The sequence below is a fragment of the Sparus aurata genome, chromosome 4, assembly GCF_900880675.1.
Source record: "Sparus aurata chromosome 4, fSpaAur1.1, whole genome shotgun sequence".
In the NCBI taxonomy this organism is placed as follows: Eukaryota; Metazoa; Chordata; class Actinopteri; order Spariformes; family Sparidae; genus Sparus; species Sparus aurata.
The window spans coordinates 28,977,413-28,992,215 of record NC_044190.1 but is presented as its reverse complement, the minus strand read 5'-3'; the positions used below and the strand labels follow the sequence as shown (position 1 = coordinate 28,992,215).

General features: G+C 40.5%; 1 protein-coding gene across 3 annotated transcripts in view; it reads left to right on the top strand.

Moving 5' to 3' along the window:
• The window catches only part of LOC115580272 (CUB and sushi domain-containing protein 1-like), a 419,751-nt gene that overhangs the window by 228,520 nt on the left and 176,428 nt on the right, over window positions 1–14,803 (top strand). For all 3 annotated transcript variants that reach the window (XR_003983835.1, XM_030414457.1, XM_030414456.1), the window contains exon 8: window positions 10,725–10,806. Coding sequence is in view for 2 of the 3 variants with exons in the window: in XM_030414457.1 (XP_030270317.1) it covers window positions 10,725–10,806 (82 nt within the window). In the remaining variant the exon portion in view is untranslated. The remainder of the gene's footprint in view (window positions 1–10,724; window positions 10,807–14,803) is intronic.

Below are 14,803 nucleotides of genomic sequence, written 5' to 3'. Positions count from 1 at the left end.
AATGCCCCAAGGAAACAACATGTTTATATTCAGTGACAAAGCCCTTTAGCAACCGCTGTGTTGTGTGTTTGGGGCAAAGGAGGAAATAATGTGACATTATTATAGAGCGACGAGTCCACTGAGGGTGAAGTTGGATGGGTCAATAAAATATCTTGTCCTGACACAGACGTCAACTGTTCATGTCCTGTTTCCTTCCGAAAGTCAGTATTTGTTTCTTTTAACCCTGATAACAATTTTACTGAAACCACCACCATGTCTCTGTGTTACTTTTTGTTGCTGTTCCCTCTTTTGGTTTTATCTTGACATTGGTTTTATCCCCCATTTGTTTGCATAGAGCATGGGGGCGGACAGGAAATGAGAGGGGAGAGAAAGTTGTATACATATAATAAAAAAAACTTTGCATTTATATGACATGCACTTTTACAACATAGGTAGATATTTTAACCCAAATAAAGATCTCCCTGTCATTTTTGTGCCAAACCATGACCAATACATAAACAATAACCATATAACTACATAAGACATTGATTTTGTTTTTACAGCAGTACAATGTAAAGGTTTTTGAAGGCACAAACAAATTTAACAACTAAGACATCTTCCTGCTCATACAGCTTTCAGATCAGAAAAACTGTTTGTTGTAAGGCACAGAAGATTAATTTAAACGCTTGCAGACCTTACGATTTCTAACTATTGATTGTAGTTTTACAGTTGTTAACCTAATAACGACAGACATTTATGTTGACTCATCCAGTGTGCAGTATATATTCACAGTGAGCTATGAAGAAAACTCCACCCTGGATGACTCAAACCTAAAAAAAAATACATATCAGTTCAGCAGTAGAAAAAGTTGGCAAACCATCAAAGCGATCTATGCCTGTAGAGAATTTTTGTTCTATGAATATATGTTGATAGTAGTATTGGTATCACTGCTGACGTGTTTCGGCCATAGGTCTTCCTTAAAGGCAAACGCAAGATAAAATGCCCCCTGGGGATGTGATCTCATTTCAAACTAATTGTTTGATGTGCTGAAAAGTGTCTAAAGTTTCAAACTGCTTGAAGAAAAAAAAATAAATCTAAAGCTTCGTCAGAGAAAGTCTCAAGATGATTTATAACTAATACACCATTTGTTTGTTCCAATGCTGGCAGCTAATGTGCACAGTAGGTGTCAATTTTTAGGGCTTATTTTGGATTTCAAGCCATTAAAAGGAAAACTCTCTGGTGGCTTTAAACATTTGAGTGTTTACTCAGTTCTTTGTGATATCTTCACACCTGATCAACCGTCTGTGCTCACCACTGTTTGTGCAGGGAATAGAACGCATCAGCTGTTATTTGAAAAGTCATTGTGAGCAGCTGAAGCTTTAATTAGCTGATCGAAAGTTGAGGCTGGCAGCATTTATACGTAGACCTCAGGAAAAATTGTTGTCACCTCGGCAGCAGCTAATGGGAATTCAAATAAATGCACACTTTACACTGACCACAAGGCAGTGTAACAATCAATTTAATGATAAACGTGATGAATATCTCTGCAGTCCGAAGTGGCGTATATATTTCCTGGAGAAGGCTCTAAAACAGCATTCAGATCATGTGACTGAGGCTTTTAATCACTGGAAGCCAGAGCTCATACCTCATCCATTCCTTAGCATTTAGCTTCATTATAAACCCTCATCAATAATTCTGCTGATTTACACGCTCAGCCAAGCATGTGCTGGTACAATTACCATAAGTACGGTGTTTGCTGTGTGCATGTGGTTGTATTTGGAAAAAAAAAAAAAAAAGATCTCATGTGTGTCCCGGTGTGTTGCTGTGAAATTGTAAAATTGTATACTCTGTGTGTATTTGAATGTTCGTATATGTGAGGAGTTCCCCGGGCATATCAGTTTGTTATATTTATCAATGATTTGAAGCGCGGTGAAGAGCGTATCTCTCTCTTTATCTCTCTCTCTCTCTCGGACACATACACACACACAGAGTTTCTTTTTACTCTTGCTTACACAAACCAAGCATGCACACACACATGCATACTTACACGCAAGCACACTCGTATACAAAATTGTTTCCACGTGAGAGAATCGCCTGGAGTCAGTCTGCTGAGTGTAAAGTTGTTGAGTTTCCTACATGAAGGGGCCAAGCCAACAAAAATATCTCATTGTGAAGCAGCTCTCTCACCACGGCGGTCTTTGGAGGATTCTCGTGTAAACGTATTCAAATAAGTTACAATATAGTTTTGGAAATGGGGATGTTCTGCCTGTCATCTAAATATATATTAACTTCAAAAGAAAATATCTATGTGAGCAGCAGAGCTCAGCTGTAGTTAACCTTATGACTTGTGGTGCACTCGTGGTTCCAGTTCTCATATTTCCCGGTGCCGATTTCATCATGGTGTTTAGCAAAATTACAGTGGGCACAGAGTGGGTTCTTGCCTATCAGCCTAAAGACTCTCAAAAGTAGCTATCCCACTTGTAAAATGATTTCTGCACTGCAGAGAACAAGCTTTGTTATCTGTTATCACAATGTGGAGCCAAAGAATGATGATAATGACCGTTAACTGAGTAGTCCAGGGATCCCTCAAGCTTTCACAGCCCTGAACGGACTAAAAATTAGAAATTTGGTTTCACAACTTGGGACCCATGCTCATTAAAACATATTAGCATTTCTATACTGGGGACCAAAACTGAGTAAATGTGGTCGACTGAAGGATCAATGAGGTAATCCAAACATACTTCAGTCAGGCCATCAGACTTGGAATCTGACTCATTAAAACACTTTTTAAAAAGTAAGCCGAGGTCCGCTTTTGGTCCCGAATCAGTCTTTGAACAACGCATCTTTACACTGTATGACTCCCAGCTGTGATATTACAGCGGTGTGGCAGAGAATGTCTTTACGCAATATATAATCATTACAAAGAACCAGACAATGATGATAATGAGTTTTACCTGTCTAGAGAATGGCACACTTATGAATCATAATCTAAAAGAGTGTCTGTAAATGCCTCTGGTCTGTATTAAAGCAAAGTCTAATAGACATACACACACGAGAATAAGTGAAAATCAGTTTGAGGACCGTCTGTTTATGGATAGGTAGGTAGGTAGGTAGGTAGGTAGATAGATAGATAGATAGATAGATAGATAGATAGATAGATAGATAGATAGATAGATAGATAGATAGATAGATAGATAGATAGATAGACAGACAGACAGAGTGCTAACTAGAACAATATAGAAAATGAAAGTAGTCCATCTTACAGTTACCTTCTCTCAGTGGTAACATTAGCTTACTGATGAGGATGTGTCATAATTATAGAGAGGCTGAAAGATTGTGATTAAGGAGTTTTACTCCCTAGACAGTGACCTAGAAGTGTAATGAATCATTGTGAGAGTGTGATTTATAATCAGTATTTTCTTCAGGATTGTCAGGCGTGGTGGTTCTGGGTTGCGGTCTACTCAGATGAAGGTGAGGCCGCTGCCTGAAACTCGGAAAATCACACGATAGCAAATGCAGTCCTTTAACCATCTGAATCCTGTGGGCTCAATAAGATAACGCTGGGAAGACGGTCATTGACTCTCAAAGGTCTCGGCTTGATTGACCCGTGAGCGTGAGAAGATGTGGGAGAAAGGGCGGGCAGAGTGGCTGCAAGGAGAGCAGTGAGAAGAGACCGTATCCACAAACAGCACACCACACGTGTCTCCACTCATCCTGCGGACGTCTGAAGAGCACCTCAAAAGCTCTTACCTAAAACACACATCAGCTGATTACACACACACGCGTGCACACACACACACACACACACAGACAAACACACTCTCCCACGCTCTCCCTTTCTCCTTGCACCGTCTCTCATTCACTCTTTGACCACATTTTCCTTTTTAATGGTTCATCTGTCAGCTGCTATAATGACTAAACTTTTGAGCTACACAGCTTTGCATTCTCAATGCAAATGTCTCTTTGTGTTTATCCGTCTTTACGTTGCCCTCTAAGCCAGCAGTTTACCATTTCTCTCCAATTGCCCGAGCCAGTGGTTTGTAACTCTGTCTCTTTGGAATTTCAACAACGGTTTCTCACAACAAAGAAAACAAAACCGACTAGAAAAAAGACACAAGACTTTATGTTCAACCAAATGTACATATTCAACATGACCTTGTTTCATATGCTTTACGCTGTTTTTAATACTCTATCATACATTTTTCTGTTTTTAACTTTGAACAAGATAACTCGCTGTGTTGCTTGGACCACCTAACGAGTTACAAACAGCTCTATGCAGCCGACACATTTACAAAGGAGACAAATGATTTCTAAGGATTTTCAGATTGTAAACAAAAGGACATTTCTTACATGTTTCATCACAATTTGATGGTATTTATGAGAAACCTGCTGTACTTTTGAGAGGAATGAAAAAATAATAATAATTTTAAAAAACATGTATTTTTTAAAAATCCTTATGTCTTAATAAATTGATTGATTTGAATTTGACAGATGTGTGACATCCTGCGTGGTATTTCTGGTATCCAGAGATAATAGCTCATGAAAAACCCCTGAACATGTGTCATGTCTAATCTGGTGGCAGCCACATAATCCCGTTCTGCTTGTCAGTTCGGTACTGTTGTAACACTGGCTGCTCAGTGGACTCAGTGTCTTTTATTTATTCTTTGATCTTCATGGAAAAAGCATTGCTAACTTTTGTAATTAAAAGCTACTGATCAAATGTAATAAAGAAAGTAAGTAGAGACATGAAGATGAATTAATCAATAGATGAGGTTATAACAACAAAAAAAAGGTTAGAAACTTATACCCAGTGACATTATAGTCTTGTTGAGGGTTAATGGCAATGTCATCAGCCCAGTGGTGGAAAAAGTAAAATGTGTTTTTACTTCAGTAATAGTAGCAATACGACCATGTAAAAATATTCCATACTTCAGTAAAAGTAGGTAAGTGTCAGCAGTAAAATCCACTTAAAGTGTCAGAGGTAAATTACTCATTATTCAGAAGAAATGTCTAACACGATCTGTGTTGGAGTATTATTAGAGATGCATTTGAGTTAAAGTAGTTTATGTTGCATGAGTGTATATACTATGTAGTAAGTGAGAGTTCAGTCACTCTTTATTTAATTACTAATACCATAATGTCATTCACTCCACTCACGCATGCTCACCCTCTGCCTCATTATCAAATTGATTTTAGCTTGTTCACATCAGCTGCTGTCTTGTTAAATTTGATCCTGTCTCTGCCTTTGGTCCACCTCCCTGTCACCGCCCAGTCGCAGCTTCGTCAGCTTCATCATTTCATCATTTCATCAGCCTTCCAGTCTCCGTAGAGTCATCAGCCAACACCACCACCACTGCCACTACAGTCTAGACTCCATGGGGGGGGGGGGTTCTTTCATGTTGCTTTCTTGTTGCTGCTCAGGGCAGACACCCCTCCTTCACATAATCTCCCTCTAGAGTCTCATTGCTAAAGACTTTGTGATGAGACTCAATTATCACATCATCTGCTGTAATAAACATTTCCTTTACTTCAGTCACTTGTCTCTCTTGATTGAAGTAAACGTTGTAGGGTAAAAAAAAAAAAAGTGTTGCATTTCTCTTGCAAAGTCCCATAAAATGAAATACTACAGTGAAGAACGAGTAGCTTTGGATTGTAATTACTTGACTTTAACTACTGCAGCAGCCACATAGTCTCTTTATCCTTACTGCTATGCTGGATCTCTTTACTTTATGGTGAGCGGGCTCTTTAGAAATATGCCTGAAAACACTTCCTTCCCCCGAGTACTTACATTTTTCAGTCTTGACATGCAGTCACAGTATACTGCACTGTTCATTATTTAGGGGTGAGTGTATAGTGGATAGTTTTGGACAAATGGCAGGAGTAACTAGCCCTTTTTACACAGTGACGCCGCACTATCTCTGCAGCGTTAGTTCGCCAATTCTCTGTCGATGGTGATTCACACAGAGCGAAGCATCTCCGCCTTAAAGACGAACCGCTGTGTTATTCACACAGAAAGCCGGTGCTGCGGCTACGGAGGGACGACGGTACACGTCATGATGATGACGTCGGTGTGTTTTCAAGGTGTTTCCCTGGTGTTCCCCCTGTCAATCTAAACCCGCGGACAGTTTATAATCATATGGATGCTGTTATAATATGTTGTGATTGAGATCCTGACCCACCAAACATCCTGGAAAGTGACAAAGTTACGTTTCTTAATCTGGAAGCTGTGACTCCCTCACTCGTGGGGACGGAGGCTGTTTTCCGAGGGGAAAGTTCACTGAAGTCTCGGTCCAGAGGGCTGACCATCGCGTGATTCATTTTCATCACAAACACTCGGTGAGTTAAAGTTTTTTGCCGGTGACGGACGTTGTTTTTCGGCAGAAATGTAAGGAGGAGTTGGTAAGACATACAAAGGACAAACAGGAGGACAGACAAGAGGACAGACAGGAGGACACACAGGAGGACGGATGCTTCTCCACATACAGCTGTGGTATTCTTTTTCCTCACATTAGTTGCCAAAGACAGTCACAGTTACTACATTACTTTTGTTTGGTCATTTAACGTCGCTTTGTGGGAAACTTCTGTTTTATTAAGTTCAGTGAGGGACCTGTGTAGTTATCAGACTGTACGATCGACACGCCTCCGCTCCGCGCCGCCAGCTTATCCATTCACATTGGTTCGGTTCGCCAATAATATGGCCCTGATACTACCTCTAGAGGTGGGTTCACCCCTCGCTGCATCTGAAACTTTCACATGGAGGAGGAAGCGGAGAATTGGTGCAGGATCCCCACATGCAAACAGCAGTGTGAATGGGGCTACTGAGTCGGGTTGACTCTTTTTCCCTGTGAGAGTGGGCAGCTGACGCGAAGTGAAGGTCTTGTACGGAAGTCATAGATGCCGAGTGTACATTAGCAGACGAGAAAATTAATCACTCTTTGCGGATTCCTAAAAGAAGTTGACTCGCAGAGATGAAAGGTTCGCTGAAGACACTTTGATGATATGGAAATGACATCACGCATCATAAGCTTGTGTTTAAATGTTGAACGGTCTTTTAAGTGCAAATATGGGATTAAGTCAGAATGAGGATTTTTGACATCGGCCCAGCGGTGATATTTGGCAGCTTTTTCTCCCCTATAACAATCTCATGTTGTTTGCATGAGCTGGATTTGTTTTCGGCAATATGAACCTTTGTATTTGATGCCAATGAAAGCCATTTGAACATGAGTGAGGCAGAAAGGGATGAGAGAGCGCAACACAGAGAGTGTGTTTTTTTCTGGAGTGTGTTTGTGTGGTGATTTTTGGACGGAACATCAAAAAACACAGCAGAGCAACAAGACAGCTTGTTCTGTTTGCATCATATCTCGCACAACCACGCACACGCGGCGTCTATACGCTCGCAAAAAAAACAAAAAAAAAAACCTCTCGGCGCACGCATAACACAATCGCACAAATGCAGCAAATCATTCATCCATCTTTTATGCCGGGTTGCATAAAACTTCGGCATCCCTTTGTAAATTGCGGCTAATGTGTGTGAAGGAGGGGGGAAAGCGGGGCGTGCAAGCTGAGAATACAAAAGTGGAGAGAAGAAGCGAGAGGGAGTAGAGGCAGGAAGAGAGACAGATACAAGAAAAGATGGACGGAAAGAATTTGAGAGAGGTTGAGAGGTCAGATATTGTCTATTCTCTGAGACACATGTTATCACAGGGATATTCTCCTCTTTTTTTCCGTCGCGCTATTGTCGTGCCCTCTCCGGCATCCTCCTCATTCCTATTTTATTTATCCTCTCTGTCCTTTCCCTTTATTTTCATGCTAACCACCATTTTTCATCCGCAGAGTTCCATTAAGACAGAGCTGGTCCAAACTGGTTTCTGTCATGTTGTCTGGTCTCATTTACATTTACATTATGTCGTCGGCATCCGGCAGATGCTCCCAGCCGGAGCAAGAAAACAATGCTAGATCCCAAATAAGAGCTGGACGAAAAATTGTGATGTGATTTGCTTTTGTGTTGTTGTTTGTTTTTTTTATTTGTTTTTTTAAGGACCAGAGCAGATCATGTACAACAAAACAGGAGGGAATTAAATGCCGAGATGTGACAGTTGTCCCGCCATTTTTATTCCATAAAAGTTTTTTTTTCTTCTTCTTTTAACAGTTTTTTTCTCTGAAGGTTTTATAAAATGTTTTTTTTTTTTTATATATGTTTTTTGTAGACTAAATGTTGGATTTTTGCGTATGACTATTACACAACGCTTGAAAATGAACACTATATGACAATGCAGCAGGGAAGTTAATAATTCAAGATAACGTAAAGGGAGAGAGGCATAATGAAACATCGGGAACATTTCAAATGCCCTGGATAAAGGTGCAGGAGTTGAAAAGTTGCATAAAAAAAAATATGTAGCCTGTATTTTTTTCAAGGGTGGAAGAAGTATTCATGACCTTAATTCACTTAATTAAGAGTAGCAATGCCATTTTGTAGAAATACCCAGTTTAAGGTCCTGCATGCAATATTCATATTAAAAGTAATTTGACTCAATAATCATGTCATCCATGGGCTTATATATTTTTAGACTACTGTATTGTATATTTGGGTTATTAGACTACTACTAATGCAGGCCTAACAACCTGTAAAAAATGTTGCAGCAGGCTAATATGGAGAAAGTTTGAATAATTTGAGTTTGTGTATTGTTATAAAGCTTGGGTAGTTTTATTTAAAGGTTAGTATTCATAAGCTTGTCTTGTGTTTTTGTTCGTAGAATATTAATCAGAATTATAGAATACAAAACAATAGCATTTTCCAATGTGAATTATAATGGAGTTTATGTAAAGAGATGGTAATGCTAACACCAGAACCTCTTAAATTGTTCATAAAAGGTTTTAGATTCCAATGTGTGCCATTTGCTCAGAGCAATTTATTAAATGTCTGGCTGACATCTGGCAGATTGAGTTAGAGCTGCGTTCAGGGACAAGCTAAAGTTCACATGGTCGGAGATATTCACAGCTTATGTTTTGTGAGGAAGTTAGGTTAGCTTAAATGGATCTTGGTAGCCTAATGACAGTGTCACTTGATGGGGGAGAAAAACACAACGATATGGAGAACGAGCGAAATATACTGTAGGCCAAAGAAACACTACGCAAAATGTAAGTTGAGTTTATTCCACATACTGTTACTGGCATGAAGTTAGCTGGCCTTTACGCTCATGACAAGCTAGGTTTGCAACTGGCTTCGCGCTTTTTGTCAACCTTTCCTTTCTCTTTTATCAGTGTCGTTATGGTGAATAGAAGCTAGCAGTGATGTTAGCAATTGATGGGGGCAAAAGAATATGAAGAATAGCCGAAATATAGACGAAAAAACACCCCACAAAATAAACGTAAGTTGTTTTACTTACTGTTAGCCAGAAGTAGACGTTATGTTAGCTAACGTCAACTTTCGTCACATGCTAGGTTTGCAGTTGGCTCATATTTGTTTGTAGCCGTCTAAACAGATTTGCGACCTAATGTTACTTCGACATGGTTTTATATTCAGCCAGCGTTAATTGCAGCCTTAATGATTCTTACAAATTTACTTCAGCATTCATTACATTTATAATTGAGGTAATTTAGCCTCATTTAATTAAACACGTCAGTAAAGTTAGAAGGTTTCAACTTAAGTTTAAGGTGTCAACAGCAAGTAATGCTGAGGACACTGATATATGTGGGTTATTTACTGCTTATTTGATGTAATGTATTCAACGTATTGTCTGATATTTCCCCTCACATTGTTGAATATCTGTATCTCAACTGTAAAAATCCGTGGGTGGAATTTGTATGTGATTATTCTGAAAGTAAGCATCCTTAAGATTATTCTAATGGTTTTGTCTGGAGGGGAAAAAAGTACGATCTTGGTGAACTAAACTCATCATTTTGCATGTATTTTTATCAAGTGCAAAATTAAACGATGGAGCAAGAGATCCCTAACCTATACACTTTTTCAATTTAGACATTTTAGCAGCTAAAACACAAGTGTAAGTTACTCAATCTGGGTGAGCTAGTTTCACGGTCCTGGTATAGACCCTTTTCACAACATTCCGACCTGTCGAAGCAGGAAAATTCCAGGTTAATATAATAACATTAGCAGTTGTTTCATTTCCATTAAGTGTTAGTAGGTAAGCTTGCACAATACCTGAGCACCGGAACTGGGTTGATAAATGAAATGTGGCCATCATTAGTGTTATCAGCAGTGTTTTTCCTGCTCTGAGAAGTTAAAATGTCTGCTGTATAATAACAACATACTTAGATGAATAATTCGTCAGTTTCCAGACTTTTGTCAAAAGCAATTACTGTTTCTTATATTTTTCCTTTCAAGGGCGAAAGTAAACACAGAGATGGTTGTTTATTTTGTGTGGGATGATCTCCATAGAGAGATGAATTACTAAAGGCAGATAATGATAAATGTGTCCATTGCTACTCTTTCGTTAAAAATGTTCTATCTTTAAATCCCGTAGATTATTATCCTGTTTGTCTCGTGTACTTTTCATGTTCCTGATTTAGCCGAGAATGGAGTGCGTGCCCCATTTTGTGAATTCTCAACACCAGCTGAGGATATCTCTCACAGTTGGAGTCATCCTAGTTATACTTAACCACTTGACAGTCATCACATATTGAAAAATACTCATTCTTGTGGACATGATAATAAAAATGTTTTTTTTTCCCCCCGTCACTTAGTCTGACAAACAGACAGACCATATGTTCTCTCTTCTTTTTTTCAGTGAGTCAAAGCGGGCTTGCTGGAGATGTTTGTCCAGATCCTGGTGTTCCAGAAAATGGCAAGAGGATGGGCTCCGCCTTCCAGTAAGTTCCCATTTTCCCAGACGCAACTCTTCCCCGTCACTCCAAGTCTAATCAGGTATACAAAAAAAGTGCCTTAGATCCAGTTGATTTGATGATCAGCCTAGGGATCGTCATTGTATGTGTGTCAGATGTAAAAACCAGACAGAAAATGATCTCACTCAAAGGTCTTTTCCTGCAGTGGATTACATTCGCAAGCTTGGCACAAGTGGGAAGAGGGATTCTTGCTCAATTTATGTTTTGCTGTTTTAATTCTTAAGTCAGAACAGCTTGGTTGTTGCCAGCACTGGGCCAATTACTGACAGTTAGTTGAAAATATCGAGCCTTGCTGCAGGCGGAACAGACAAAACACTCCTTTTCTGACACGTTTTTTTTTTTTTAAGAGTACAGTTGAGCTTACCAGGTGAGTTGATTCCCTTGCCACCCTGCTTCGGCTTTATGAAATACTCGACTGTGCAACATGGAAGATTGGCAGTATGTGTACTGGGGGACTTAAACATTGTGAGTTTAGTCTGGATTTAATGACTGTCAGTGTTTTAAGTGAGGACTGTTTGAGTTTATCCAGGTTATCTTGAGCTTACAGACATACAGGTCCCAGTTCGGATTACTTCTACAGAAATCACTGTGTTTTGTAGTTGTCCCTCGTCTCAAGTTAGCTCACAGCAACCTTTAACTCCCAGACTAAGAGGGAGTGCCACTCTGCCCAAATTCTGGTCCCCAAATTGGTCCAATGAGCATTTAACGTCCTCACTAAAGTTTTCCTTCGTTTTCGTGGGGACTGAAGTGTTTTGTAGTTTATGTATTATCATGAATAATTTATGTCTGTTGGGGACATGATGGCACAGCTCTGGTTTTCTGGATGAGAAGCACCTTATGTAAGTGGCCAGTAACAAACTTGAAAAACTCATATTCATATCTGCAGACTTTTAAAGGGGAGCTGTTTAATGCTTGTCAGACCTGTTCCACACCTGCCCATCGGTGTCACCTCAAGGAGAGCAGATTCTTAGTGGTAACATTTTGAACCTGCAGATATAGACATGTTGATATAGACACACACACACACACACACACACACACACACACACAATAAAGAGGTGATTGCTTCGAGAGTTTATGTGCTGGAATTTTGCATGTGTGCCACTTGCAGGTAATGAGTGTTTAAGCTGCAGTTTTATTCTTTTGTAGCTGCTGCTTTCTGTGCGTGTGTCTGTGTGTGTGCGGTGTGTGTGTGTAACACTTTCGAGAACACTTTCGAGAACACTTTCACCACCACTTAGTGGCTATAAGATAATTAATGAACACAAAAGAGCCTTGTGTCATCCCTGCCTCAAGTAAATATTAAATATTTTAAGCTTGTGACTGGAAACACTAAATGTTAGCTGTTAAAGATTTCACTAATTCATGTATTATTTACTTCCCAACATGTGGGACTTGGTTTATAGGCCTTGCACATTCCTGGAACACCTGCACAGGTGATTCATCTTTTCTGGCTGAGCTCTTTTCAGAATGGAAATGTACAGACTATTTGATTGACATCTTTACTCACACCTCACTTACCTGTTACAACTCACCTGGGACGATCTATACCTACACTATACATCTTTAATAGTTCGTATAAGTACAGGGATTCTGGTGATCACATAATGGTAGCATTACTTTGCCCACCTTCAGCCTGAGCAGAGGGTCTGATCAGCCAGAACAACTGATGCACCTTTTATGTTGGATCTGCCCTGAGGTGTGCATGAACTACTGGTCAAGAACTTTCTTTTTAGAATACAGAAATGTGAAATATTTGGTTATGTTATCAGCCATGACAAGCAGGTTGTTATTTTATTGGCTGAAAAGAACCGTATCTTTCACCCCTAATGGGCTCTTTGCACGTCAACTTCCGCGTTCATGTAATACGGCTCACTCGCTTCCGGTTGCCTAGAGATGGCGCTCTTCTACAGTCGATGCCTGACAGACCTGCCGAAGATGACGATTGACGATGTCCATCGCATTTGTAAAGCTTTAGTGAAAGCCCCGAAGAGCAAGCTGGAGAAGGGATTTAGCATGTACACGAATTCTTATGTGTTTGAATATGAAGCTGAGGTTGCCTCCGAAAATCCATACTATACACTACATACTCAATATGTGTACTATCGTTCAACATTCATTGAGTGAATAACAGCAGTATGCATTTTTTCAGACGCACTGCTTAGCGCGGAAGTGACGCAATTCCCGAGAGCCTGTTGCCGGTTGGATTGGAGATGCGTAACCGTGGTAACCCGTGTCAACCTTACCTCTACTGGCAATCTGAAGTAATACTTGTGTAAAACATGTTTTATGTGGCTTTTACTTAAGTATAAGGTTTCACTTATGATGACACACTGTTGTGGTTGTAATGTTAACTGAGTTAACTAAGGAGCTAATGTTGGGGAGGAATGGAGGGAGGAAGAAGGCCAGCAAGGAGCTTGACATAAACATGCGGGGATGAGTTATCAGCAAACGGGCATGCCACGAGAGAGTGTCCCGCAAAATGATTAGGGTGATGGATAAACTCGGGAGAAGCAGCCACTAGAAGTTTCTCTGTTTCGCCATCGCCCTGATCATTTTGCGGGACACTCTTTCGTGGCGTGCCCGTTCGCTGATAACCCATTCCCGCATGTTTATCTCCAGCTCCTCGCTGGCCTTCTTCCTCCCCCGACTAGGCAGCCTGGCCCTGTTGCTGTCCTCCTCGGACAGACGCTGAAGCTGGCGAAGTTTGTGACATTTTCATTCCGGATTTTTGAGAGGAAGGAATTAAACGCCTGTCCCCAATTGCTGCCTCGTCTGTTAAGTGATTGAAACAAATAAACGCCCCGGCTATTATTTGGTATTTTACGGTATGTCACTGTCCGTGAGTAGGCTCAATGTTTACTGTTGCAACCAGCCTAGCTAGCAACATAGCTTCTTGCTTGCTTCTTGCTTGTCTGTTAAAGCTAGGGTCTACAATCCTGGAGAGCTAGCAAGGGAGCTAGCAAGATTTGAAAGTGGCAAATCCTGCTATCCGGGCTGGATGGCACGGATCGGTCAACTTTTTCTCAGTCCTACAGCTGCCACAGAGGTCCAATTATTTTCGTTCCTTTTTCTGAATACATAATGTATTGACTACTCTCAGGATAGCAGGATCATTTCACCCAGTATAACAAAATGTGTTTCTGAACAACATTACAGACTTAAGTGATTGAAACAAATAAACGCCCCGGCTATTATTTGGTATTTTACGGTATGTCACTGTCCGTGAGTAGGCTCAATGTTTACTGTTGCAACCACCCTAGCTAGCACCATAGCTTCTTGCTATCCCAACCACAAAGACATAAGTATAGGAGACTCACCTTCATGTTCAAACACATAAGAATTCGTGTACATGCTAAATCCCTTCTCCAGCTTGCTCTTCGTGGCTTTCGCTGACGCAAATGCGATGGACATCGTTAATCGTCATCTTCGGCAGGTCTGTCAGGCATCGACTGTAGAAGAGCGCCATCTCTAGGCAACCGGAAGCGAGTGAGCCGTATTACATGAACGCGGAAGCTGACGTCCAAAGAGCCTATTGAGAATAAAAATGATTGTGAGTGGCAGCCCTACACTAAGCAGCGTAAATCTGCAATTCTTAACCTCTTCTGCTGTTACCTAATTTCCCAGGTACAGGTTGCCCTGTAACTGTCAGTCAAGTAGTTTCAGACCTGCAGTTCTCCCTTCCCAACAGAGACTGAGCCTGTTTTATACTTTTCATTGTTTGCCCTGATTATAGTTTGTATCAGTCCTCACTCATATAGCAGTTATACACAGAGAATGGGAAGAAATGTTTGGGACGAAGGATCTTGGCTAATTAACAAGACCTTGATGGACACAGGGATTTTTAAATGATTCACCCCATGGTGTCTGTCATCTTATCAGTAGAAAGGGAGCCATAATTTCATTTAATCAGGAGAGAGCTATTATATAATGATCACCCTTCCCTACGACTCATCCACTTAAC